This window comes from Cottoperca gobio, chromosome 4 (assembly GCF_900634415.1).
Source record: "Cottoperca gobio chromosome 4, fCotGob3.1, whole genome shotgun sequence".
Taxonomy (NCBI): domain Eukaryota; kingdom Metazoa; phylum Chordata; class Actinopteri; order Perciformes; family Bovichtidae; genus Cottoperca; species Cottoperca gobio.
In genome coordinates, this window is record NC_041358.1 from 24,277,427 (window position 1) to 24,305,204 (window position 27,778).

Consider the following 27,778-nt stretch of genomic DNA (forward strand, 5'->3'; position numbering starts at 1 on the left):
AATGCACTTTAAGTATCTCAAGACAAATGAAAACAAATATGTCTACATTGTATTGTCACAACTGATCGAGGTGGAGACACTTTTAACTAAGCTTAAAATTGACATACTGACTATTGAAATGATATAAAAGTAAACCACAAGTGTACTCAAGTACAGTACCTAATTACTTTAATAAATACATTAAAGAGACACCAAACAGTATTTTTTATGAAGATCCATTTGCGTTAATTTCCTTCATATATTGTCCTGCATTATGCATGGTTAATATTAAGAGCTCGTGGTGGATCACTTTCATTACTGGGACCAAAATAAGACTCCAGAGTCCAGCAGTGATTGGTGAGTTGGTGGGGCACTCCTCAGCAAGATGGCTGCATTGCTGCGCGCAATAGTGGCATCCTGGTGAAATGACGCAAGCCACAGTTTACGTTCAGTCCTCGAGGCTCTGAGCTCTCCGGTCTCCATAGCGCAGATCCCGCCCGACTCTCAGCCGGAAGACCGACCGGCTAACCTCCAGTGGACCGAACGGAACCGGTTCATCTGAGTAAGTACCAGCTTGAATTACTTGTTAATCGTCTCCCAGAGGTGTCACATACCCCTCCAGTGTAAACCACGCTCCTGCCTGTGGTTTCTTTCTCTCTTTTGTTGTTGTTTCCTGAGTGTGCCGTGATTACCCGGCGCTTTCCCTTCCTGCACACGGGGGCTTCGCATCTATCGCTGCAAACGCTACCGCAGCTTTATCTCATCATTTCACCGGCGATCAAAGAAACAAGAGGGCTTCACGTGAGATGTGTACGTTTCTGGGTTTTGAGTGTGTGTGTGTGTGCGCGTGTGTGTGTGCTGTGTGAATGTGGCTCGCTTGGCTCGGACAGCGTTGGCTCAGCGTATTTGAAATTTTCCACACATCCTGGTCTGCTGTGCCACCCTGTCCCGCTGCTCCCTCTCCGCCTGCTGCCGCTGTAAGGCCGTCTGGTGCGGGCAGGGGGGGGGACACTCAACACAGGGGAGACTGACCTGGCGGAGGCTACAGGCCGTTAACCTTTTGTGGAAATGAAACTATGTGTACACACACACACACACACGGAGACACTTTTGCACTCCCACTGCCCACAACTCTGCCTCCCCCTGTAGGGAACAAAGCGCCCAGTGTCTCCCTGTAGCGCAGCTGGACACAGCTGTTGAGCCGAGCTGCAGCTCCAGCAGCCCCAGGACGGAGCTCTGTGGACGGGCCAGGGGCTGCTGCTGTCCAGCCTGTGTGCCTCACAGCTTCCATAGCATGCCAGGAGTAAACCATCGCCTTCTGTCGACTACTACACATGACCAGTCATCTGTCCTTTAAAGAGAAAAAGGAAGTACTGAAGGCTGTTTGTTGCTCACTACTGCTGTGACACAGAGGGAAGACGGGAGCTGTTTGATGATAATAGGAAAGTCACAGCAGCTAGACTTCAGATTTGATATACAGACACATTTGCAGCTCATTAACTAAAACTCAGCCTGAGTGTACTTCACATGTATCCTTCCTCAGAAGCTAGTATACACGCTGCATCACCGAAGGGACTGGATAACTGCCTTTCTGGCTGCTGCGTTTAAATGTGCCATATGGCCATTAGCTACTGTAGATCTTCCTATGTGATCCACACCAGACCATTACATCCATTTGGTGGCTGTGTGAAAGTAGGTTGGCGTGGCCAGCATTACAGCTCCTAGCATCCTGTCACCAGCAGCTTACAGCAGGGTTTTATACTGTACAGTAGGTTACGATCATCAAGTACCAGCAATCCTGTGAGTGGATGTTGTGAGTCCCCCACCCTGCTTGATTTATCTGTCTGTCTTCATCCATCTGCCTCCCTCACTTGCTCATCACTGTGTGTCTGTGTGTGTGTGTGTGTGTGTGTGCGCGCCCATGAGTCGCTGCTCACATATGGCTTTTGGTTCCGGTGGCTAGCAGAAGAGACTGAAACACACGCCTCCTCTCTGTCTCTCTCTCCGAGGCATGAGGGTCTATTCTTAGTCCTCCTCCCTCTTCCTTGTCCCTTCAATCATCATCAGCATCATCTGCCCGTCCGGCCGCTCCACCTGTGGTCCCCTCACCTTGAGCTGATTAACAGCAGGTCAGGTGACTTTGCTCGGGTCGTGATGCAAAACCCGTGATGTCACCCGTGTGAGAAGGTGGAGGGTTTCCATGGTTACCAGGATGTCTTCTCTGTCTGTCTCTGATTTGTGTGGGCGTGGGAGGGAGTTCCCACGACTGTCTCTTACATCCAGTTTGTGTTTGCTTTGCCTTGCGTCGTATGCTCCGAGCAGCAGTGCTTAGCGCTGTCAGGTGTGATGAGGTAGTCTATATTGCGGTGCTACAAAAGCACAAGGCCAGCACAACACGATCCCCCAGGGTTCTGAGTGTGTGTCAGTTTGACTGAGGGGCTCGCTGGCCGATCGGTGCGCCTACCTGACTGCTGAAAGCTCAGGCAGCAAATGTTGCAGCATGAAACCTAAGAAAGTGTGTCGAGGGATTCATGATATGGATTTTTTTCTTATGCCTTTACCGATAATTACCTGCGTGTCATGGCCGATACTGATAAGATATGCGATAATTTGACATTTTTTGTATTTTAAAAAGAAGTTAATGACCTGTAGTTTATGCACACTGAGGGTGAAACGGGCTAAGATAGTGAACATAGACTAACTGACACAACTGTTGTTTAAACTACAAAAACTAAAAACTGTCCTGACTCTTCAAATGTTATTTTTTTATTTTCTAGTAATATGCATCACATTTTTGTATTGCAAATTGCAATCTGGTTGTCTTGCTCTGAAACCGGGATAAAATCCAGATACGAAATGTTTGTTCTTGTTCTTGAATTTCCAAAACTTCCCTCAGAATTAATAAAGTATCTATCTTGTTCTTCTTGTTCTCTTGTTCTTCTTGTTCTCTTGTTGTTGTTGTTGTTGTTGTTGTTGTTCATGTTCTTGTTGTTCTTCTTGTTGTTGTTGTTCTCCTTCTCCTTCTCCTTCTCCTTCTCAGACTGCCACCCACTCCATCAGAGTGTGTAGATGCTGCGCTTGTTAAGTCAACAAAAGCAATTTGGCGCCGTATTATCGGCCGATAATTTATTGGCTATAATTATGTTGTTGGAATATTGCATAGTAAAATAAAGTTCCCATCATAGGCCAAGCTTTGATCCACCATATACATACAGTGTATATATCTCCTGCATCCCTACTGGGGTCGTTTATCATCGGCTTTGTTATTTCTGTGTCTGCATTGCAGTCGACATGCAGATCTCTGTAGACGTGGGCTATTTCTGCTATTGGTCTGCCTTCTGAGGGCTTTTGAGTCAGCAGGGGTTGGCAGTGCAGCCTGCATGCATGCTTGGTGTGTTTGTGTCCATCCCATGATGAAGCAGCGTCTCTCTGTGTCCCTGACTGTGTTTGCAGTGCAGTTTGTGTTCAGAGTCCAGTTGGGATGGGTAATGGAGACTGATTTAGCGTGCCAGTTTTTTTCTTATCTCTTCTTCTCACTCTGAAGTGCTGTGTGAATCTCTGCACAGTGCTTTCCCATCAGACAGCATGCATCTGTTTCCCATCTCCACCGACGATAAACTGGTTTGTGATGGGATCTCTGCAGGCACGCTCCTTGTTAATGACAACTCCACTGTTGGACTGATGTGAGAAAAATAAATGGAGCGTTCAAGCTTCAATAAAAGCCCAAATATTTAATATGAAGACAAACGATAGGGAACATAAAATAACAAACTGTACCGGGTAAAGGTGGGTTTACCTTCCACCACATTCCTTCTTCCTATTTGTGCACAAACACTACTTTACTTCATGTAATATTTAGTTATTTTTTTATATTCTAGTTGCTTTTCTACACAAGATGAATCTTCTACTTTATTAGAAAACATGACATGCCATTGCAGGAACTAAACATGTAGTCGTTTTGATTCAGCTCGATGACTCTACATTGATATGAATTAGCTTTGATAACAGTTCAAAGTTGATTTTAAACATCCAACACTGCTTATGTCTAGTTCAGGGCAATGCTTCAGTTATGTTTATTGGCTTCAAGCTGAACCATAAAATGATAAAATGCTTGCAACTAACATCCCTATATTGTTATGAATTGCTTTATTGGGAAGTAATCTTGATTAATCATTTTGTTTGTGTAGAAGGACAGACCCGTCTCCCAGACCTGAAGTTTACAGTGATGGCCCTGGTTTTGCGTTGCTGCTCGCTTTGTGTTTTGCAGAAGTGCTCTGAATCTTTTCCCATTGTCCAATCGGATTAATTGAATGGCCTGTTGGTGGATACCCAGAGTTAGTAAGAGATCTGTCAGTTAGTAGAAACAGTTCATTCTTTGGCCTTTTTGCTTGAAAAATTATCAAAACATTTGTCAAACTTGTTGCAGAATAATTCTCCTTATGCAGCCCGCTGCCCCGCCCATTTGTCCACTACCTGTTCGAACAAAATTGTGTTTGTTCTTCCGGTTTAGCGCTGATTGCTTGTCTGTCTATCGACTAATTATTTCAGCTCATTTACGACCAGATTAACAGTCGTGTTCGACCTCAACGCCTTGGTCCTGTTTTTGTGAGTTTGCATCCGTGATGCATATTAGTATGCCGATAATGATTCCGGCCACATCACCCAGTTACAACGGCTGTCGGTGGATTGGGAATTACAATAATCTCATGTTGGGCGTCATTAGCCTCTCGTGCGGTGGATACAAACTGTTGAATTGGGTCTATTGAATGAAAGATTTCCTGGCTGTGGCGCGTCGTGTGTTACTGTGCAGGATAATGGCCGAACAAAAACACTGATTTGCATGTAAAGGAATACAATTGTGGATGTATCACACCAGCCACGGTCAGACATGAAACACAGGCTGATCAGCAGCTCGTTGGTGAAGAGCGGTGCGTCATCCACACAGACTGGCATCCGAAACTGCTTTGCCAATTATCCTGCAACACGCTCGCCAATTACGCAGAGATATATATTTATTTTCTTCAGCTGTGGTAATTTCAAATGCTGGTATTCTTTTATTTTTGCCGGTTGTGTGTTGGTTTGTTGGATTTCTGGATGAGAAAACATAAGCATGTTTGACCTTTGTGTGGCTGCTGTGTTGGAGTAGGCCTGCTCCATCGGCCACGTGCAGCTGCCTGATGGTAAATGTGATGAACAAGCACTTAGTCATACTAATCTTGAATGCATAAAAGCGATGATATTGGTTTTATAGGTCTACATCAGCAATTAGCAGCAGTCCTCCCTGCTGTGACAGAAAGATATGCTTTGTGTAACCGTGCAGTAAAAAGCCTGAAAAATACATCTTAAGAATAGAGCGAGAGCTCAAATCAAAGGTTAGGGGAAGAACTTTGCAAAGTGTGTGTTGGAAGAGTCAAACTTGGACAAACTTTATCACCATTAGACGAAAAGCCGGCTTTAATGACTCACCTGATGCTACAGTATATATTCTTTGTAACTTTCTGTTTCATGTCCACGCAGGAGGAAGCCACACGATCATTAAAGCTTTTCTTCCGTCACTTTTCCACCTTTTTTGATTGCTCTTCTCCCTCCAACCACCTCAGGCTCTAACCTGCTTTTTACCTGAGTCCCACCAGGAATAATCAGAACAGAGTAGTGTCAGCGGGGGAGGAAACAGGCACAACTACTTGCTCTTCCAGGGACTCTGTTCTCGTTCTTCAGTGGTACAAACGGCAGCCAGTAATACGCCTCAGAGGAGACATTTTATCCTCTAGCCTGGACTGTGTAATGTGGAACAAACCCTTTTTGTATGGTTTAGTTCTACCTGGGCCACCTTCTGCTTTCACTCCTTTTGTTTTTCGTCCTTTTCTCATTCTGTCTCTCTCTCCCCATGAGCTGCAGTAGTGAAAGGAGCCGTGCATTTATGGACCTGGAGGGAAAACGTAGGCCTCTTGCCAAAGTATATACGTAACAACTTGTCTAAAACCTGCTCTTATTTCTTTCCCAGCACATGCCTTAGCTATGCACAATGTGTCTCTCATTGTCAGCCACGCGGCCTGGCTACGGTTTCACCCAATAGAACAGAGGAGCTCCTGTATCTACCTCCTTCACCCCCCCCCCCCCCCCCCACTGTCTGTTTCCACGCCCATCCCTCCCCTCTATGACCACTTGTCACCCTCATTACAACAGAAATAAAGAGGAAAGAGCCGCCGCTCCCACAACAGCACACTGGTTTATTGCAGAGTAGTTTTTCACATAGAAGAAATTTGCATTGGTGCATAACATAAACAGTATATAGAGAATGGAGAGCTCTTAAAGCAGCAGCACTCGGGAGAAGCCTTTACTGTCCACCAGCCTGTGTGTGTGTGTGTGTGTGTGTGTGTGTGTGAGTTGGCACGGCTTCCCAGGCTTGTCAGACTGATGGAGAGCTTAAACTGGGACAAGAGGAGAGGTGCAGCGTTTGCTGCCGGGCTAGAGTAAATATTATGGCGCGTTGGCCCAGGAGTTGTACTGAAACTGTGCTCGGTCACAGAGAGAGGCAAAGACACGCTGGACACACTGCAGCACACAGCAGCGATTTTCCACCAGAGTGTCACCAAAGCAACTTCAGGTACGACGTTTAGGTTTTTGGCTTTGATCGTAAGAGCAAACACGATGTTACATTTGTACGGTTGGTCATTAGGGGAAAGTGTGGGAGATCTTTATATATACAGTGAAGTCAGATTTAGATACTGACAAATGTACAGTTGTAAACAATCACATTTAGGAAAATGTCAGTGTCCTGGTATTGTGTGTTTTCTTCTCTACTATGACAAGTCAAAATCTCAAAGTTGCAAACCAATGAGCAGGATTGTTTGATGGCAAAAGGTTTGATATTTGTGCATCATGGTGACGAGGAACCTTGATTTAGAAAGGTGTTTCATTTACTGTGTCAAACGGTCGTTTTAATGGAAGCTGGAAGATCAGGTAGTTCACGTTGTAAAATGACTACCTGTACACAGCCAGGAAATTATATATTGTTCTAAGGCGGTGCTGCTTTGAATATTGCCAGCATTTCCTTACTACACCCAGAGATATGAAAGTGGTATCCACCTCTGTATTATCGACACGGTGGTACATTTGTATACATGCAAGAGATAAAACCTGAACCTCGAGGGAAGACGACCATCGCACGTCGTCTTTTAATGAGCGTGAGTTGCGTCATGACATGCGTGGCTTGCTTACCAATTTGGCTAAACATTTCTCTGGGTTAACCTCTGCATAGAGAGCATATTGCAATGCACTGGCCAGCTAACAGAGCAGAGCAGCAGAGCGTGGCTCAGCATTCAGTAATGCAGCATGATGAAGCAGAGGATGAATCTCTGTCACAGGTGGACGCGCTGAGAGCCCTGCAGCTCTGATGCTCCCTGTGGCTTTGACCATGGCTGAAGTCACCACTTGCCCTCCGAGGCTTTTAAATCTCTTGTCTTTTCCAGGAAGCTGAATCACCACCACGGCACTGCTGCTTACAGTAAAGCCCTGTGATGGGGGAACTGACGAACCCACAAGGAAATGGGATCTATAGGGAAAAAGAACGACATGTTTCACACCTCCCCAAAGCGTTCTTCGAGTACTCTTCCTGACTCTTCTCTCTTTCGCTTTTTGCTCAGCCAGTTTTTCAGGCTCTGTGGTCGCACGTTCTGCCTCTGGCACAGCCCTGCGTTTGAGAAACCTTCGCTCTGCACACTGCTCAGCCTGTGTGCACGGTTTGTGTTTATGCAAGCATGTACGTTCACATCTCCCTCCACAGTGCTTTTTCTTTTTTGAGTTCGTCCTTTGACAAACTTGTAAAGAAGGCTGATTCACACGACTGAGAGTAGGTCAACTCCCACCTCGTGGTATGCAGGCACGGGCATGCCTGTGTGCTTGCCAAATTGTACTCCATTTTTAAGGGCATGGTCATTTCCCATGTGTTAAGGATTCTTTTTGCTTCAACATGCATTGAAGAGAGTTGGAGCTTTTTCGTGTTGCCAAAGCTTTTATTATTGTTTTGACGTATTTAAGATCGCTTACAGGGTGAAACATAGACGGCACACCCGCCAAACTCTGGTGTATGTTTAGCTAGAAATTACGCAAGACCTGCAAAGCTGACATCACGGCATTATTTATATCTCTAAATTAGGACTACTACTTTGCTTTGGCGAGTATGCCCGTGCTGAATGTTAAGTATCTGGAGCGAGTTGCGTGGAGCCTGAGTTGGCTGAGTGCTAGTTGGTATTAAGAAATCTCATTCCCTTCAGACGGTGTGGTGTTTATCAGATCATGTTGGCTCTCTGTGTGTGTGTGTGTGTGTGTGTGTGTGTGTGTGTGTGTGTGTGTGTGTGTGTGTGTGTGTGTGTGTGTGTGTGACAGGAGTAGCGAGACAGTCGGCTAGTGTGAAGATTTTGTGCCATTGACACACTTCAGAGTCTGCAGGCGAGCTTGAGAGCAGCCCAGCCCAGCTGTCCTGTGGGTTGAATCAACACTGTGCAACGCCCCACTGTGGTCTTGCATGTGGCCGTGAGCGGCTCATTGGGTAGAGCTCAGTACTGACTCAGGCTAATTCCAGCTGGAGTCTTCGATGCTAAAAGTGTATCTCATTGTCCAGTGAAACGCATGCAAAACAGTGAGAGGATGCAAAAGAGTCGTTTTAAGGATTTGCACGCTGGAATATTCCTGAACCTTTTTGCTTGTTGAACCCTTGATACAAAGCAGCGTCTATTTGCTGCGTGTCTATGAGTTGTTAGGAGTTCAATCCAAAAGTTATTTCCCCCCCCCTCTCTGAAGGTTTCATTTCAGGAACTTCTATTGGCTTGAAGAGGTAAAAACCAGACACTGTACGACAAACAAGTCAGAAAAATAAACACAATTCTGTGTAGCAAGTTGAGGATGGTAATCACTGCTTTAGGACAAAATATCAGTGAGTTTCACATAACAAAATCATAACACAGCTAGCATTATTTCTTGATTTTGGATTGGCAAAATCAACGGTGTGCATTTCTCCTAATAAAGAGTCATGTCTGAGCCTCTTGCAAAACACACCATGTGTGACTTCTTGTCCTGATTTGAACACATAACTGATGTTGTGTCATTGAAGCGTCCCTGTGTCCTCCGCTTTATTACAGGCCTCACAGTTATTTATTTATAGCTGTATTTGGCTTTGTTTTAGTCTGCCTACTAACTGCAGCTTATATGTATAACCCAAGTAATAGCAGCTTGGCTTACGGATTCACACAGCCTAGCATTATCCAAGCACACAACAATAGCTCTGGGACTGCTAGCTCTATTTTTAGCCTGCTCCCACTCACAATTTGATGTTTCAATACGCACAAATCAAAGCCCTTCAAACAGAAGCTGCCCACACACTGGAGACCCATTTGAAACTTGTAAAAATCAAGTCTCCTCTCATCTCTCACTGCACTTCCTTCAGTGGTTTCAGAAGGGAGTCTCTGCGTTGTTAATCTAATACTCACTTCAGTTCTACACTAATAGCTCAGAGTTAAGAGAAAGTCATCTCCGCCTTCACTGGCTGTTCTGAAAGTCCTCTCTGCCTCACTGTGTGTGATGCTCCGACAGGCAACAAGCACCCCTGCGGCAGTGATTCGGGGCAAACATCTCACCCTCCTCAGTGCAGAATCCTCATTTAAGCGACTCTGTCAAGAGACAGATTATGCCGGATGAGATTATTATTGAAACTCTGCAGCGAGTGTCTCTTTGCGACAACGTGCTCTAGACTGCATTAAGACCTCCCGGCTGTGCGTGTCTGCGTGGGTTTATGAGAGAGAGTGTGTGTGTGTGTGTGTGTGTGTGTGTGTGTGTGTGTGTGTGTGTGTGTGTGTGAGAGACACATAATTGAGTTGTTCCAGAGTGGTAGTCGTAGTAAGAGGTGTCCCAGGCTGCCTGGAACAGCCTGATAAACTGCTCTCTGGACCAGGAGCCGTGCTCAGGCCACATGTGTCACCACACACAACCACACACACAACCACACACACACCATCCAAAGCTTTGTGTGTGTGTGTGTGTGTGTGTGTGTGTGTGTGTGTGTGTGTGTCTTGATTCTCTCTCCCGAGGTACAGTCTCCTCTCACCTGCCGGGCCCTCTGAGAAATTCATGCGCTGGCTCTGCTCAGGCTCCAGAGATTAATGTGATTTTAGCTGGAGAGCTGAGGAAGAGATTTATATACACATCCCCGCTTCCTCTACTGAACACACACACACACACACACACACACACACACACACACACACACTTCACAAATTTAACAGCAGAATTAAAGGATCATTCTTTTTATAGTTTTATAGTTGTGGTTATAACATTGTACGCCACATAGGGCTGCCAATTTTCAAGAAATCCAATTTGAAAAAATGTAATCTGTTTCTGCAATTTACATACGTAATTAAATCCTAAACTACACAGTAGGATAGTTTCCTTTTGTGTTCAGGTACCTCCACTACCTCACTACAAGGACTGATGGGGGATTTCAGATGTGTCGTCTTGTTGCTTTTTAAGGCATTTGCATTTTGAAATGTTTTTGTTAGTTTCATCCAATTAGTGCTAACGATCGGCTACCGGAGATCATGGACAAATAAGTGTTTTATATGTAAGATAACACGCACAGCATTACATTTCTGGTCACAATCCTCTAATGAAATGAATGAATTTATCAACTAGCAACTGTTTTGTTGGCAGATGTATCAGTCATAGGACTTTAATAATCTCACATATCAGAAGCTTTAATAAGACCGCAGCGCACGCATTATAGATCATGAGCGCATTTGATAAATGTTCTCTGCTATGGAGTACAAGGCAGAGCCTGTTGCACTAATACACTGTGAATTGTGGATTATTACAGATCATTAAAGATTGAATGTTTCATTATTTTCACATGTTTCGGATAGTGTTTTGAGTTTGGGAGACGATATGACCCTTAGCTCCTCTCGTAGGGGAAGTCTGACGGGGAAGGATTCTCAGTAATGATCCCTCATTACAGCTTAAATCTGTGTAATCAACTAACTAGCTGCCATCTTGTTACGTACTATAGAAGCCCACCAACACACAGCTCGGTCGCAGCCTTTCATACAGTTACCTCGCAGTAACTCCCTGCGCCCCGTACACCTGGCGCTTTGTGTCGTGTCCAGAGAGCTGGAGGCTGGTCGGCCGCAGCCTAAACACAGGAGTAAACACCGGCCTCCTGTCAACTTCAAACACTCGGAGCATCACTGGAGGAGGGAGGAGGAGGAGGAGGAGGAGGAGGAGGAGGAGGGGCGGGCGGGCAGCGCTTTTTTTTTTGAAGTTCTGAGCCCATGTTTCTCTCTGGCCTCTTTCTATCGTGCCTATTTTCCATCTTTTCCTTCACCCCTGTCCCCCTTCATCTCCACCCTCCTACTTCCTCGCTGTCTTTGTCTCTTCTGCCGCTCCAAAAAAGCCTCTCCAGCCCCCTCAGCTCTCCTCCTCCTCCTCCTCCTCCTCTCACTCATGTACCGAAGCAGCGGATTTCATTTTGGATGTGGGTAATCATTGTGTGTGTGTGTGTGTGTGTGTGCAACTGGCAGCAGTCAGATGGGCTCTGTCAATGACAGCATATGGCACGTATGAGTGACATGGAGACTATCTATAGTGTAATGTGTCTGACTGTGTGTGATTGACTGACAGTGACGTTCACAGCTTAGCGTCAGCGGTCCCGCTGAGGGGGAGGGCTTTGCAAAGTTTTACATTTATTTTATTCTCACCCTCATGATGTTAAGAGGGAGCTGTTTTGATTTAAGGACACTTTAAGAGGCCAAAGCTTCAAAATGTAATGTTCTAATGTTGTTTTAGAGCTGCAGTGATCAATATTTTATATTATCAATTAGAAGTGGGGGGGGGGGGGGGTTGATGCAGCATAGTACAGCAATATTTTATGTTGCATTATCGATACACAGGCGCTAAGTATCTTTTATTATATCAATTATTAATATTGCAAATACAAATGAAGATGTTTGCTAACAATTGGCTTTTTCTGACGAGGTCAGCAGGATTGGTAGGAAGTTGGAGACTTCGTAGAAAGAAATCAGAAATGCGCTGAATCTCATGAGATTAGTGAATAGTTTGCAATTAAATAGAGGTAATAAATCTCTAAATATCTCCCATAATACCTCCGGTGATTCCCACCCTTATGAACAAATCAAATGATGATGGTTGTACTTTGGAAGGTGTTGCTTGTAGTGATGAATTATCACCTGCCTCAGCCTCGTCTGCACAGCCGTGACGCCACGATGACTGATCACACCGTACACTACCTGACCAGCACCAGACAGCAGGCGGACGATGTTAGCGACCAGCTGGGGAAGCAGCTAAAGAGACGGGTGTTTTCCTCCCAGGGGGGGGTTGGAGCTCAAAACATAACTATATCATAAGTGTGAATATTGGACTTGCAGAAACACGATTGCAAATGAATGCTCGTGTTGCTCCGTGTCAGCTGGACGTGTAAACAATCCTCTGTTTGCCAACACATTCGCCATGTCAACTTTACAGGCTGGTGATGCATCAATGTTAATGTTAAGAGCTCATTGTGTTGCCCAAGAGTGGCCAACAAATCAGTTAATACCGCTTTAAGTCATTCACCAAATACAATTTGATGGATTTTGATCTAAAAATACGAAGAAATTGAGTTTTTGCATTTCGTTTTTGGCAAATATTGTTTAATAGATGCAGAAAATCGCATTTATTTTACATCTAAAAGGTTTAAAAATGTGTAATTCTTTTTTAATTTAATCTAGTTTCCATACATACATTGCATCATATAATTAAATCTATTGATCTAATATGAATATAATCAAAATACTAATGTATTTGCAGCCCTCCTTCCAAACAGATCTGGTTCTACCCACTGTGCCGCTCCATATATAATAACAGTGGTTATGTTTGGCCCTGAAAACAAACCCGTACGAGGCGGATAATGATCTGCAACATCTCCATGTAAATGCTCTCTTCACTTGTTTCTGATTATATCATGACTCATCCTACGTTTGTGGCTCAGGTGGGAAATAGACGCTATTGCAAAGTGGAAGGAAATGTGTTTTTGGTTTCCTGCCTCGAGGTCACGTACAGGAGGCCAAGCATGTAGCTAAATGTATTTAGTAAATAAACGAGTGCAGCATTGAACACCCTGCTCTGAAGTGTAGGTGCAACCACAGCAACGAATAGATTAGCAGATCCGGTTGATCTCTTTTTGAAAACTGAAGCAAACACTGTATGACTAAAGAAAGAAAGAATGAAGAAGAGGATGCTAGTTAGCGTGAGTGACAGCCTCTCTCGCTGAACACACGCTCCAGTGCTTTTTAATAAATTACGTGTTTGTCTCCGTCCTTGTCCAGGTGAGAGTGCGATGAGGAGAGGTTTCAGAGTGTGAGGCCATGGGCTGCACCTCGGCCAAGCAGGTGTCGGCCGTGCCCAACGATGAGGAGGGACGCGGCAAGGCCTACAGCAACGGAGACCTCTTCACTGGTCAGTACGCACACAGACAAACACACACACACACACACACACACTGATGTCAATAAAAGCTTCATAGCCCTATTTCACTCAGTTAATTGCTCAGCGTTGCCCCGTCTGCCCTCACGATATATTCCCTTCATTATAGCTCGTAGTCCTCTGACAGTGTTAAGTTCTCCATTTTAGATAATAACTGTCAACACGGCACTTTTATTGGAGTCATCCGTATTGATGGTTCACGTGAGAGAGGGGAAGTACGAGACTGCAGTGGTAACTTTGTGCTCGCTCAGGTGTTGCGTACCCTTGACGTCCTTAATGCTTTAGTCTTTGGAACTGGACGGAGAGGAATGGAAAGCAAAGAGAGGAGAGGTGAGAGTGAAGCACCCCCCTTTTTTAAGAGTCTCCATTAGCGGTGATTTAAAACGATTATTCGATTAGTCCGGCGGTTTTACAATTTAGGCAGAGAGGGGTCAGGAATGCAAGATGCATCTGAGGACACTTCAGATTTAGCCTAAGAAAAGAAAACTTTCCTCTAATCTTTGATTTTGTATCGTGAAATGCTGCATAGTGTTCCTCTTCTGGCCTCAGATTTAAAGGCAGCATCACTGTTGGACTCACAATATGCAACTCTGACAAAGAATCACAAGCAGACACTGCTTCACTGCTTGTTTTTGATTATTCCCAAGCAAAACTCTGTCTTTGTCTTCCTTCTTAACTGCAGCACGTTCCTGATCTTCTCTGTTTTACATCATTTTAAACTGAATCTTTGAGTTATTTTGACTTTCGGCCGTACAAAACGTCTCTTGTAATTTATTTGGTAAGTTTTCTGCAGCTCAGGTGGTTCATCCATTAACGCAACATCATTTTCTAGATTAATAGATTAAACGTTTGGTCTATAAAATGTCAGAAAATAGTAAAAAACCCAAAAATATTCAGTTTAATATGACATAAAGCAGGAAATGTCCATATTTGTGAAGCTGAAATGAGCATTTCCTGTCATATCTTCCTGTCTCGTGTCAAAGTGAATCCCCTTATTGAATCTGAATCTGAATTCGATTTATTGCCTAAATATACTATTATTTCTAGAATAAAACATAACATGTGCACAGAGGAGCTGTGCAGTGTTTAGAAGTGGTGGTATTGGAAAAAAAAAATACACGTCGCTTTGGGCAAAAGTGCTTGCCAAGAAATGATGTAACTTTTTAGAATCGATTTATTAAAGAAATAATCAACAGCTTAATCTGTAATGAATGTGATTGTCAGTTGCAGCTCTAATAATAGCTCGCAGGCTGTTGTGCAATGAGGGACAGAACTGAAAGTGAAAGCCAGAGACAGTGAGAGATGATGGGTGGTAGAGGGATTAACAGCGATTAAGAATTAGGAGCAACACTCTGGTATAACTGCACGCGGGCGGATGGACGTGGCAGATGACAATCCACAGGAGGTCCTCTCTCTCTCTCTCTCTCTCTCTCTCTCTCTCTCTCTCTCCCCCCCTGCCTCTGACCCGTCTCCCTCCTCTCACCCTCTTCCTGCGACCTCTCTTTGACTCGCTGCTCGCTCTCGTCCCTTCTATTCTCTCTCTCCCCGACACGTTTCCCTCGTCCGCCTCCCCCTCCTGTGATCCCTCCGCTCTCGCGTCTTGTTTCCCTCCTCGTCTTTGAAGGAGCAGCAGCACGAGGCGGGAGATGACAGGGAGAGACGGGAGGAGGAGCGGACCGTTCTTTCCTTGAGAGAGGAAGGGAGAATGACGTGCGTCGACGCTGCTGCTCTTCTCTTTTTTTTTTCCCCCTCTCTCTCTCCAACTTCTCTGTCTTGGTCAGATCGCCTCTTCCCTCTTCCCCCTGCCCAAGGCCTCGTTCTCCCCTTCCTCTTTCTCTCTGTCTCTCTATTTTGGGTCTCTGCACACCCCCTGCCTCCTCCCTCTCTTCCTGCCTTCATCCCCCAGTGTTTCTTTTCCTCTCTCCTCTGGCTCAACATTAGGTCACAATCTCTTGTCCTTTCACCTCCCTTCCTCCTCCTTCCCACTCCCTCGCTTCCAACCCCCCCCCCCGCCTTGCTGTCAGTTGTTTAAAGGGGAATCCAAAGTGGCTGTGTCGGGGCCAGACTACTGTTTTGAGCTTGTCTGCGATTGTGTGTGCGTGGAGGTGGAAGACCGGAGTGACCTGGATAGTGTGGATTAGAGTTATCCCAGACCACAACCCCCCCCCCAATAACACCCTTCCTTCACGCCCCCTTCTTCTTCATCTGAGCTTTATCTTATCTCTGTTTCTTCTTCTATCTTTCACTCGCGGTCACACAATGTGTCGTCACTTCAACCCCAGTCAAACTGCTTCACTGGTGTACTTCTCATGATCGAGGCGGAAAAGATTGGTCCGTTGTGGTCGGCCTGCCGGTGCTCTCACACACAAGTCTACCCCCCCCCCCGTGGACTGTATGTCAGCGTGTGTCCATTTATTTGTGTTCATACATGTCTGTTGCACATCAGTGCATTTAGTGAGACAGTGAGCCCTCTTCTTACACACACTGATCCGCCTCCAACAGATTTGTCTGCCAGTCAGTCTGTGTGTGTGTGTGTGTGTGTGTGTGTGTGTGTGTGTGTGCATACGTGAGTGCATGTGTGTGTGGCCCAGATATTCTGACTGCCTGCTCTGCCAGACTCCGGCCACTAACCCCCCCCCTCCCTTTCTCTTTCTCACAATAACCGGAAAAGGCTGAGCTCCATTACACAAACACTGAAGGACGACGAGGGAAAAACAGCAACAATTTCCACGACATCATGTTATTGATGTCGGCAATACTCAGTCGGAGGAGAGATTAGATAGCGTACGCGGGACTGTACGTGTATATGATTGTGAAAGTAACACCCTGACATGTTTACGCAACATGGCGGCGTGCAGATTTCCCCGTTTCTTGTTAGAGTTGTGTGTTGCTTTGAGGCGGTGGAGCAGCTGATGATACTGTCCCTCCTGAAACGTCTGAATATATAGTGTGAAGAGAAAGCAGGTGTGTTGATCCAAAGGCTGAATTTAGGCCAAGACGCCCCGCGAAAGGATCAATGGTGTGTGCTGCTCTCGGGGGGGGGGGGGGGAATAAATGGGATCTCTCAAAGCTGATTGTTTTTATAAGTGCCTCAAAGAAATGCTGGCACTTGAATAACTCTGAGCTTTCTTCGTCAGACCGCTAAGTGAGAACCCAGTCCTTGGAAATATTCTCACAGTGGAGAAAAAAAATAATTGTTCAAGGGTACAGCTACAGTTTTTGTCGTGTGTGTGTGTGTGTGTGGAGAGCGAAACAATTCCTCTTTAGGGCAGTAAACAGAAATAGAGATGCATGCTGGTGAAACGAAGGTCGCCGGTTCAGTCCCCGGGCTGGGAGGATAAATGTGGCAGCTAAAGGAGAAAGAGCAGCACTTGCTCATCCCTCCATTATCACGGCTGAAGTGCCCTTTTAACGAGGCTGCTTAGTGGTTGACTGAGGTTAACCCTCGTCGTACTGGGACGCTTGCAGAGTCCAGGTGTGTGATTGTGGAGCTGGGCGTTCCTGGAAGATAACATGCTCAGGGAATTAACCCCTAGTTAGATATATGCACCAGATGCTGTATGTTAGATTGAGAACAAAACGCCGTTTTTAGTCGAAGGAGAGGACTGAAAATAATCCAAGATATTACAGTTTGTACGTACGAACACACACATGGTCGAGCCGCTGAACTGGTTCATTGAATGCGATTCAATTTATATATTTAATGCAAGAACAGAAGTTGAAGTTCTTATTTTACTCGTCTACTTTCACTGTAACGGCACAATTAAGAAGTATTCTCACATTCAAGCCCTGCGCTCTTTGTGTGTGTGTGTGTGTGTGTGTGTGTGTGTGTGTGTGTGTGTGTGTGTGTGTGTGTGTGTGTGTGTGTGTGTGTGTGAGCTTCTGTACATTCCTTCACGTGACTAGAAGTGGTGCATGTTATTGTGAAACCAGGGTGTTTTTAAGAGAATCTATGTCCGTGTGTGCTGGCTGTCTGACCCATCGGCAGTGTATTTGTTGTGAGTTTGGTTTGTGATTTGTTTGCCCTGAACATCTGCGGCTGGCTGAGGTCCAGCCCTGCAAACAACGAGCTGCTGAAGCCAATCCAGGCTAACTTCCCCCCCCCCCCCCCAGCCACGGCCTCGTCAGTGTTACAGCACAGTCGTCATCATATCTGCAGGGTGTGTCTCCAGCAGGCACCAAGTGTTTGTACAATCCACTCTTTCTTCAGACATGCATTTGACTAACTCCAGAGAGGGTAATACTTTTCTGTTCTCTGATGTCACAACATCAGGCTGGTGCATCACAGAAACTATCTTTCTGTCAGTCATTCACTGATTGCAGCAACATTAAGTAACTGTTGCTGCATCGTCAATGGAGCCTGAAGTTTGTTCAGTACGTGTGATTCATCAGCTTTTAATATTGTGGGCCTTTAGAAATAAATGAAAGATGTGTGCATATTTCTCCCAGAAGGAACCAGATTCACATTTAATCTGATTATTTAATTGTGTATGACATGTTTGTAGATCAGGTTGTTGTCTGAGGTCGTCCTCACTGCCACAAGCAATTCAATTGGAGTTCTTTCCTATTTGCTTACAGTTCAGTAACGGATCAGAAAAGACATTTTGAAATATTCTGTCTGCCTGTATCATTTTTATCCTCGCCAGCAAAAGCCATGCCGTGTGTTTCTCTGTATATATTACGCTCAGTATTTCTATATCCCTTTCTAAACTGATTGATGGGTATGATATTGTGTGTGTGTGTGTGTGCGTGTGTGTGTGTGTGTGCGTGTTAGAGATGAGACTTTGTGTTCAGGTGTAAATATCACAGCGAGGCCGGTGATGGCCTGGAGCCAGAGTGGCCGTGAGGGAGGACACGCGACAGCAAGGACAGAGTGACATATAGCCACAGGACATGCAGGCCAGCTAGCGCTGTTAGCACACGCACACGCACACGCACACGCACGAAGATGGCTATTTAAATGAGTCACACCCATACAAACGGCACAACTTGCATACAATGACAAACGTGCTGATTCAAAGACACAGCGTTATCTGAAACACACACACACACACACCACACACACCCACACACACACACACCCTCGTTCAGCAGCAGTGCCTGTTTGTACCTTAAGGTCAGCGCAGCGCCCCGGTCTTTAATCAGAGATGAGAAAAATGTCCACATCACAAAATCACTGCTTCTCAAAATAGTTTCCCTCTTTTATCTTCCCCCCCCCCCATGACGAAACAGCCTTGTCTTGTGACGATGACTGCTACACACACACACACACACACACACACACACACACACACACACACACACACACACACACACACACACACACACACACACACACAGCGTGACCAGTTTTTGCTGCTATCTAAATTGAAGCACAGTCTGTGATGTGATGAGTCTTGATTGGTGTAAGCTGGGTCACTTTGATCTATCTGTGCCTGTCACATTAAGCTCAGTGACAGAATATCCTGGAACATTCAGCCGTCAGGCTGCAGCTCACCCAAATTATAAAAATGACATTTTTCTCAATTGCTGCTTAAAAGAAATGTCCATTTAGATTTATTTACGTAACCCGCAGCAGCAGCAGCAGGTAATCTCCCCCTTTGCTATTGATCTGTATGCACCTTCAGGTACGGAGTACAGAGCTGGAGATGTATGTGGTTCGCCCCTGTTGTATGCAGGAGAGCAGAGGAAATGGCTCTTAATTGTGTTTCCTCCTGCAGCACCATTTGTGCTGCATGTTTACAGAGCAGATCTCTGTTTGGTGAGCCTGTGTAGTGTTAGAAAACCGTTTGTATGTGTCGGCATGTTCAGACAGGAGCCGCTTTGCTCCGACTCGTTTACATTCCTGAGACAAACAGAAGAGCAGAAAAGTAGCCGCCGTTTGTTTTTTTTCTTTTCATCTCTCTCTCTCTCTTAAATCTGCCAGCTTCCCTCTTTCTCTCTCTCTCTCTCTCTCTCTCTCTCTCTCTGTCTCTCTCTCTCTCTCTCTCTCTCTCTCTCTCTCTGTCTCTCTTCCTCTCTCTCTCTGTCTCTGTCTCTCTTTCCCTCTCTCTCTCTGTCTCTCTCTCTTTCCCTCTCTCCCTCTCCCTCTTTTGAAATAATTTCTCATCAGCAGCGTTTATCTAACAAATGCAGGCCGTATTTGGCTCTACGGTGACTCACGTGTACGATGTAGAAACACAGGTGATCCAGGTGCTCGTGGATTGTGAGCAACAAAGCAGAGGGAGGGTTGAACCCATAAGCTGAGTACAAAGTGAGACAGACGGACGGATATACTGTTGATAGAGGGAGGGCAAAATACAAAGTGTGCAACTGATAAGGCCGAGAGGTGTGTGTGTGTGTGTGTCAGAGTCTCGGCTGCTTTATCAGTAAATTGTCCAACAACCAGGTAGTCAGCAGATATGTGCTTGTATGGTTCTGCTCAAGGTCAGGTGAGCAGGTGGGGGTTGGTCTGTGGTAAAGGTGCTGCATGGAGAGCTTTCAGACGTCATATCATCTTACATCACTGTCAACATTCATTATATTATTTATTATTGTTAATGTTACTGGACAATATTATCTTAAATGTGATCTTTAATCTATAACACAATCGGTTCTTTGGTTTTTAATGTGTCGGTGCCCGATGTTTGTTGAACTTCAGGTTGTTGAATCTATTTTAATTATACAGGTTTCACCGAGTGCATTGAATAACCTTTGATCGGTGAGAGATACAAACGGTAATGCCGGTAATTCAGGTCACACTCAGGTTTACTGCCATTATTTCTTCCTCTCGCAGTGATTTAGGATGCACACTGCGGGGCGTGGTGGCCGTGCCGTGCAGTGTTTGAGGAAGTGCTACCGTTCTCGCCACTGAGCTTGTCTTAACTGTCTTAAATGTCTAAGCTGTCCGTGTAGTCTGGAAGCTGTTCGACTGATCTTTAATCCCCTCCAGCTTTCTCCTTCTTATCTGTTCCCTGTTTTTTCTCTCTCTCCATTCTCGTCTGTCCCCTCTTTTACTTCTCGTACATGCGCGCTCCCTCTCGCTCTGTTTTTGCTTTTCCTCGGATGACTTTCTGTTGCTAAACTGGAAAGGAGATGAGCAGTGTCCTCCTACTTATCTCAGCTGTCATGTCCACCGTCTGAAACACTGTGTCAGCTTGTCGTTATCGAATTACCTTGCACCAATTATAACTAAGAATCAATGGTGTAGTCATCGGTAATGTTGACATAATGCAGCGAGAGGACAGTGAAGCCCGTATGACACCGTTCAGTCATTTTAGCCTTTCAGATCATATTGAGTGAAATGAATGGAAGAAATCTGGTCATTGTTTCTTCTCTGGGAGACGCCTGATAAATACTTGTTGTTGTTTGTTTCTCTCTCTCTCTCTCTGTCTCTATCTCGCGTCGTGGGAGCGGGGGTCGAGCGCGCGGCTCGCGATAGAGAAGGACGCGAGGAGCCGCGCGCGCGCTCCGCGGCTCAGGCAGATCGCTCGAGCGAGATGGAGCGCGCCAGATCCTCTCTCCTCGCTCTGGTCGCTCGCGCTTGTCGTATAGATATATGATCTCATCGCTCGCGGAGAGGAGAGATAGCGGCAGGGAGAGAGAGAGAGGAGAGAGAGAGAGAGAGAGAGAGGAGAGAGAGAGAGAGAGAGAGAGAGAGAGAGAAGAGAGAAGAGAGAGAGAGAGAGAGAGAGAGAAGAGAGAGAGAGAGAGAGAGAGAGAGAGAGAGAGAGAAGAGAGAGAGAGGAGAGAGAGAGAGAGAGAGAGAGAGAGAGAGAGAGAGAGAGAGAGAGAGAGAGAGAGAGAGAGAGAGAGAGAGAGAGAGAGAGAGAGAGAGAGAGAGAGGAGAGAGAGAGAGAGAGAGAGAGAGAGGGAGGTAGAGAGAGAGAGAGAGAGAGAGAGAGAGAGAGAGAGAGAGAAGAGAGAGAGAGAGAGAGAGAGAGAGAGAGAGAGAGAGAGAGAGAGAGAGAGCGAGAGAGAGAGAGAGCGAGGAGGAGAGGAGAGAGAGGAAGGGAGAGAGAGAGAGAGAGAGAGAGAGAGAGAGAGAGAGAGAGGAGAGAGAGGAGAGGAGAGGAGGGAGAGAGAGAGAGAGGGAGAGAGAGAGAGAGAGAAAGAGAGAGGGAGGATCTCGCGAGAGAGATGGAGAGAAGCACATATGAGAGAGAGACGATCGTCGGATCTAGCTATAGATGTGGGATAGGAGATATATCTATTCGCAGATTTCTCTCTATAGAGTATCGCTATCTCTCTCTCTCTCTCTATCTCTTCGTATCTCTCTCTCTCTTTCTCCCACTCTCTCTCTCTTTCTCCCTCCTTTAATCATGCCCTTTCTCTCTCTGCCAAACCACTCCTCTTCCTCAGCCGAATACCAAGATGAAGGAGTGGAGGAGGTGAAGTACATGAGAGGGGATGAAAACCCGGGAATTGAATGCACGCAACCAGGAGAACCTGGTGAGAGACACACACACACACCACACACACACCAACCCATCCACTGGACAGCCCGTCATCCACACACCGGCTCAGACCTTTTTTTTCCTGACAGTTTATCAGCCCGAGCGAACAGCCTGTGCTTGTGTTCAAAAGCAGCTCCCGTCAGCCTCAGCAGGCTGCACATACACACTTATTGTCTCTTGCACGCGCGCAAAAACACATAACAGGTGCCTCACACGCAGGTAGACGCAACATGCTTGCGTGTGTGTGTGTGTGTGTGAGCACTGACTGCTTGGCTGGTTTCACTCCCTTCCTCCAAAAGGTGTTGTCTTAAACAGTGAAATGTTTTTTCTGTACTTGCTTGCTAAACCTAAACTGTCCGATCACTATTGCACATTTAAGCTCCGTTTTATAATGATTGCACATGTTTACATCCTTTTCAACACAATAAATGAGCATTAGTCAGTCTGCCTGGCGTCTTGGCAAGTGGTAAAACAATAACCAATGCAACCAGTCTTATCACAGTAACAGGATAACAATACAAAGAGAAACACCTGAGACTAGAAGACGTGAGGGGAGTGTTTCCTCGATATCTCCCGATGCAACGGACACACAGCGAGAATTTAAGCCACAACGTGTGGTGAGACCAGTATTTGTTTCCCACCACTTGTCATTACTGAAGGTGTAAGAGGAACTCACACACTCACACTCACACTCACACACTATTTTTAGTTGAGAAGCGTAGCAGGAAACTACACAGAGCTCCCAAAAACATGGAGGGATACTAATGGGAGGTGATCAACCTTGATCCGAGTTGATGCAACAGTTTTATTGGACCTACATACATTACACTTGTACTTGATGTCCAGTGCCAGCTGGCCGAGGACATCATTTAATAATAAAGGTTTGGTGTGACGTGTGCTGATATGAGCTGTTTGTTTTTAGCCTGTTTTATCAGCTGATAATGACAACTAATTGGTGTGTGTGTGGTGTGTGTGTGTGTGTCTTTCAGGAGAAGAGTAATGTGCAGTACAGGGGCAAACAGCAGAAAGAGGTCTCTTCAGCAAACATCAAGTCTAAGTAAGTGTCCAGCAGTCGTCTGCTAACTGGTGGATATTGTATAAAAGATATTTGATCTATATGTTACGGGCAGCTTTGATACATTTCATCACAAATATTGTTAAGGGGTCAGTTCACCCAAATTACAAAAAAACAAAACATACAAACCAAGGTAAATGTGAAAGAAAGAAAGATGAGGATAAAAGGACACAAACGCATCAATAATTAAATGAATAAAAAGGAACTATAATATAATAAAACTAACATATAAATACACCCCTCCCCTCAACGATCCCTCCATGTATACATTTAAATTATTCACAGGTTAGATTCATCATTACAGGTCACTGAAGGGTGACTCTAATACTAATAAAGCACGAGTAAAATAAACAATCAAAATGATTTATTATTACGAAATGTTCAACAGCAACACGTCTCCGTACAAACAATGTCGCACTTCCTCTGCCGAGGAGGATTGTGTGATGTAATGGAAAGCTCCAGAACAGCTCCAGTGCTAATTAACCTTGTGAGGAGATTGTTTTGCCCTCTGAACAAGTTTCATAGGGGAGTGTAACTTCAACAGAGAGTTCCAACGAGAGCCGATCAATTAGTTGTAATCGTAACGTGTTGTAATTTGGCTGAACTGACCTTTTTAATAAAGCATTATGTCCAGCGTCCATTAGCTCAGGATCAGTATGTTAATGTTAAGATGTGTGAAGTGAGTCAGGTCTGGGTTTTATCACGCTGACCTCCTGGACAACCTTCTGACTCTGTGTGAATATGGAAACTTATTGGTTGTTGGTGGCTGCACAGTATTTAGCCTTTTGAGGAGAGACTGGGTTAATACTTTATAACATTCCTCAATTCCACAGCCTTTCTCACACTGCAGTGAGGAGTGTGGTGTGTGTGTGTGTGTGTGTGAGTGTTTGTGCTGTGTGGGGGGGTGTAATGGAAAATTCTCATGATGTATTTGTTGCCTCCCTTCTCCTCCTTGTCTCCAACCTCTCCCCCTCCTCGCTTTTCCATTTCTCTCTCTCTCTCTCTCTCTCTCTCTCTCTCTCTCTCTCTCTCTCTCTCTCTCTCTCTCTCTCTCTCTCTCTCTCTCTCTCTCTCTCTCTCTCTCTCTCTCTCACACAGTATTCACACGTCAGAGAGTCAGCAGGAATTTTTCAGGATGCTGGATGAAAAGATTGAGAAGGTGAGGGGGCTGTGTGTGTGTGTGTGGGCAGAGAGGAGGGGTGACGTACTGGGTCTCTGAGCGTTTAAAGAAACAGCTGGGTCTTACATTTAAAGAGACAGGCATCCATTAGTTCACATTGTCACTCTGCTTACGAGCTCGACACTCCTCTCCGTGTGTGTGAGGGGGAGGAACAGGTCACCGCTGCAGTGATGGCCACTCACTTAGTCCGCCACTTGAATCATACCGGTTGTATCTGACTGTAGACGAGGGTAGCAAAGTGAAATGACAGAAGTAGAGGTGTGATGGAGATATCTGCACATTCAACTATCTCAGATGCAGGTGCGTTAAAGAAAATGTATTAAAGTTTTGGTCCCTCTAGACTTCCGTCAAGAGTCTTTTACACGGATCTTAAATTGATAATGCTCCGCCCACTACTCATATCAAGTCCTGAGAGCATGACATGCCATGTTATCTCATCGTTCAATCTTTTTTGGGGATAGAGATTGCAAATTAGATATATATTTATTTATTTATATACATATATTTGTTTTTTATATACATATATTTATATACATATATTTATTTATATATATTTTTATGGAGAGAGAGAGACAGGGAGGAGAGAGGAGAGACAGGGGGGAAGAGAGGGGGGGAAGAGAGAGAGGGAGACAGAGAGGAGAGGGGAGAGAGGCAGAGGAGGAGGGAGAGGAGAGAGAGAGAGGAGAGGCGAGAGAGAGAGAGAGAGAGAGAGGAGAGAGAGATAGAGAGAGAGAAAGAAGAGATATACTATATATATATATATATATATTTATATATATATATATATATACAATATATATATATATAATATATATATAATATATATATAAATTATACATATATTTATACATATTTCTTTCATATATTTTATATATATATAATTTTTTATATATATAATTTTTTATATAATTAAAAAACTATTATTCAATCACCCCAAACAGTTGCAGATTAATTATTTGACGATTCGCTGATTGATTAATCGGCTAAACTACTGAATAAAATTGAAAATAAATTTGTGGAAAACATTTTCATTTGAAATGTAGTGAATTAAAAGCATAAAAATAGCAGCAGTTTAGTACCTCAAAGTAGTACTTTGGCAACGTGCCTTTTTAAATGCACTTTGTTTCCTCCCACCACTGATTTGCAGTTTACTACTGAAGGCTGCCTGTGTTTTATAGCCTCACACGAGCTGTTGGGCAGGCTCTGGAGAAGAAAGGAAGGAAGTTGATTTAGCTCTTCAGCGTGATGGAAGAAACAAAACGACATACCTGCCCACCTGTCGGCACTTAAATGCCTCAACCAGTCTTTTCTATGCTAGTACCTGAAAATAGACGAAGGTTTGTTTAAATGTGACTGGAGTAACAGATGCGTCGGCGTTTGCTGCATGCAGACAGTTCAGAGAGAGACATTTAGAGTAGGTTATTACTGAGTATACTTAACTAGAACGAATTAGAGTAGAAATTATGCACATCTCATAATCTCTCCCTATTTCTTTGCAGGGGCAGGACTACTGTTCGGAGAAGGAGGAAGATGGGACATAGCACAGAGGCCCCCAACATTCACCCCTACAGAGAGCCTCACAGTGTGTATGAGTGTGTGTGAGTGTGTGTGTGTGTGTGTGTAGGGTAAATGTGTACGTGTGTGCCTGAGAGGAGCTGAATCAGTGTTTTACCAATGAGGCGTTGATGTGACGGGACACTGTATGTGTTGGTGAGAGCATGTGTGTGTTTTTGAGAGGCAAAGATAGTATTTTAATGGAAAGTGAAAGAGTGATGTGTGTGAGCGAAAGAGAATGGAATAAAGAACACTTTCTTGATAGTCTACAACCCTCCTCTCTAAGCGCCTCACCCCTTCAGGCCTCTGAGCCGACAGATGGAGGTGGCGGAGCGGTCGAAGGGACAGACACATTAAAGGAGGGCGAGATGGCGGAGGACGTGACGGAAGGAGTCATTTCCCCCAGCAGCCCCTCATCCCTCCATCTGTACCTCCGTATATCTGTCCGTCTGGACCTACGTGGTCCAATCCTGAATATTTAACTCCTGCAATTGGACAAAGGTACTCCCAAATATGGAAGCCCAGTGAGGACACATGGCTTTGGTGGGTGTGAGAAGGACTGAGACACTCACCAGTGAAGAAGAAAGGAAGCCCTGGGAGGAGGAGATGGTGGAGGCAGAGGAGATGCGTAACACCACCAGGATCCACACTGAACTTTTTTGGCCTTCCTTCCTACAGCCAGGCCGGCCTGGGCCATGAGGGACTGAGAGAATGGGTGAGGGCGGCAGAGGGATGAAAGAGTGAAATATTTGTGATATTTTAATAAGAGAGAGTAGGGAGCGAGCCGGTGATAAAGAAACTCTAAACTCCTCCTGCCTTCTGAAGTCAAGGACCTTTTTTTTTTTTTTTAAAACCTTTTTTTAATTCTGTTTCGCACCCACTTGTTGTTTTTTCCTGATGTTCTTCTGTTCAGTTTGTTTTACTCTTGACTTCCTTCATAGTGTATCATCATCATCATCATCATCATCTTCCTCACCACAGCAGACAGACTGAAGCTGTGTTAATTCAGAGCATCTGTGTCTCCTCCCAATCCATCCTCCTTCCTATACCATAACACTGCAGATCCTAGCTGACACACACACACACATACACGCACACACACACACGTACATGGAGTCTTTTATTGTACATATCGTAGCACATCATTCCAACACACCTCAGCATGTACATATAAACCACACACATTATTGTGTCATTTCACCAGCAGACTGTCATGTGCATCAATCAGAGGTATTCTGTAAAGCTCTATTTCTGCTTTGATTCAGTGTGTACACACACACACACACACACACACACACACACACACACACACACACACACACACACACACACACACACATCCAGACACACTCTGGCACTAAAGCAGAAAACCGGGCTGAGCTCAAGGGGAGGATGCGTTGTTGCTGTGTAGACACAGACCTGATCACTTTTTGTTGTTGTCATCTTTACCGGATACTTCCTGTTGTATTATTTGGAATACTTTTTTTCTATTAAAAATAAAATCAAATAAGCTCTTAATCTTTGTGTGTGTGTGCGTGTGTGCGTGCGTGCGTGCGTGCGCGTACACTGAGGAGTGTGAAGTCAGTCTATTTTCCTGTGGTCATGCCGCCTAAAGCCATGCAGTCAGAGCAGATTCACTCAGGGTACCAAGACTGCGTTATGCCCCCTGCCGGCACACTATCAGTACTGCACTCTGGCAGGCAATATGTTTTTGTATGTTGCATTTCACCCATAATAAAATACACAATTAGGGCGATTTTAGGATTTATTAGACTTTTCTTCCCAGGTTCAACAAACAAAATAAATTTAATCATCAAAAAATGTAAAAATAATCTATAATAAAATGTGGTTTATGAAAGATCTTTATGCATACTTTCTTATTTCTCTTTTTTAATTTATTAAAACAATATCTAGGAGATAAATGTCTTGCAGATGACAAATTCAAACTAATAACTGTTGAGGAAAGTCCAGTTTAGTGTCTTTCAGACAATTCAAAGAGCTTTACATAAGAGATACATGAGAACAACA

General features: G+C 44.9%; 1 protein-coding gene across 1 annotated transcript; it reads left to right on the forward strand.

The window, feature by feature from the left end:
- Nucleotides 1-326: 326 nt before the first annotated feature.
- On the forward strand, nucleotides 327-27,268 carry LOC115007256 (uncharacterized protein C1orf21 homolog). The gene is given in 7 exon segments (XM_029430042.1): nucleotides 327-541; nucleotides 13,350-13,479; nucleotides 21,847-21,902; nucleotides 21,904-21,936; nucleotides 22,931-22,998; nucleotides 24,115-24,175; nucleotides 25,696-27,268. Coding segments are annotated over 6 exon segments (351 nt in total). The 5' UTR covers nucleotides 327-541; nucleotides 13,350-13,388; the 3' UTR covers nucleotides 25,738-27,268.
- The last annotated feature ends 510 nt before the right edge of the window (nucleotides 27,269-27,778 follow it).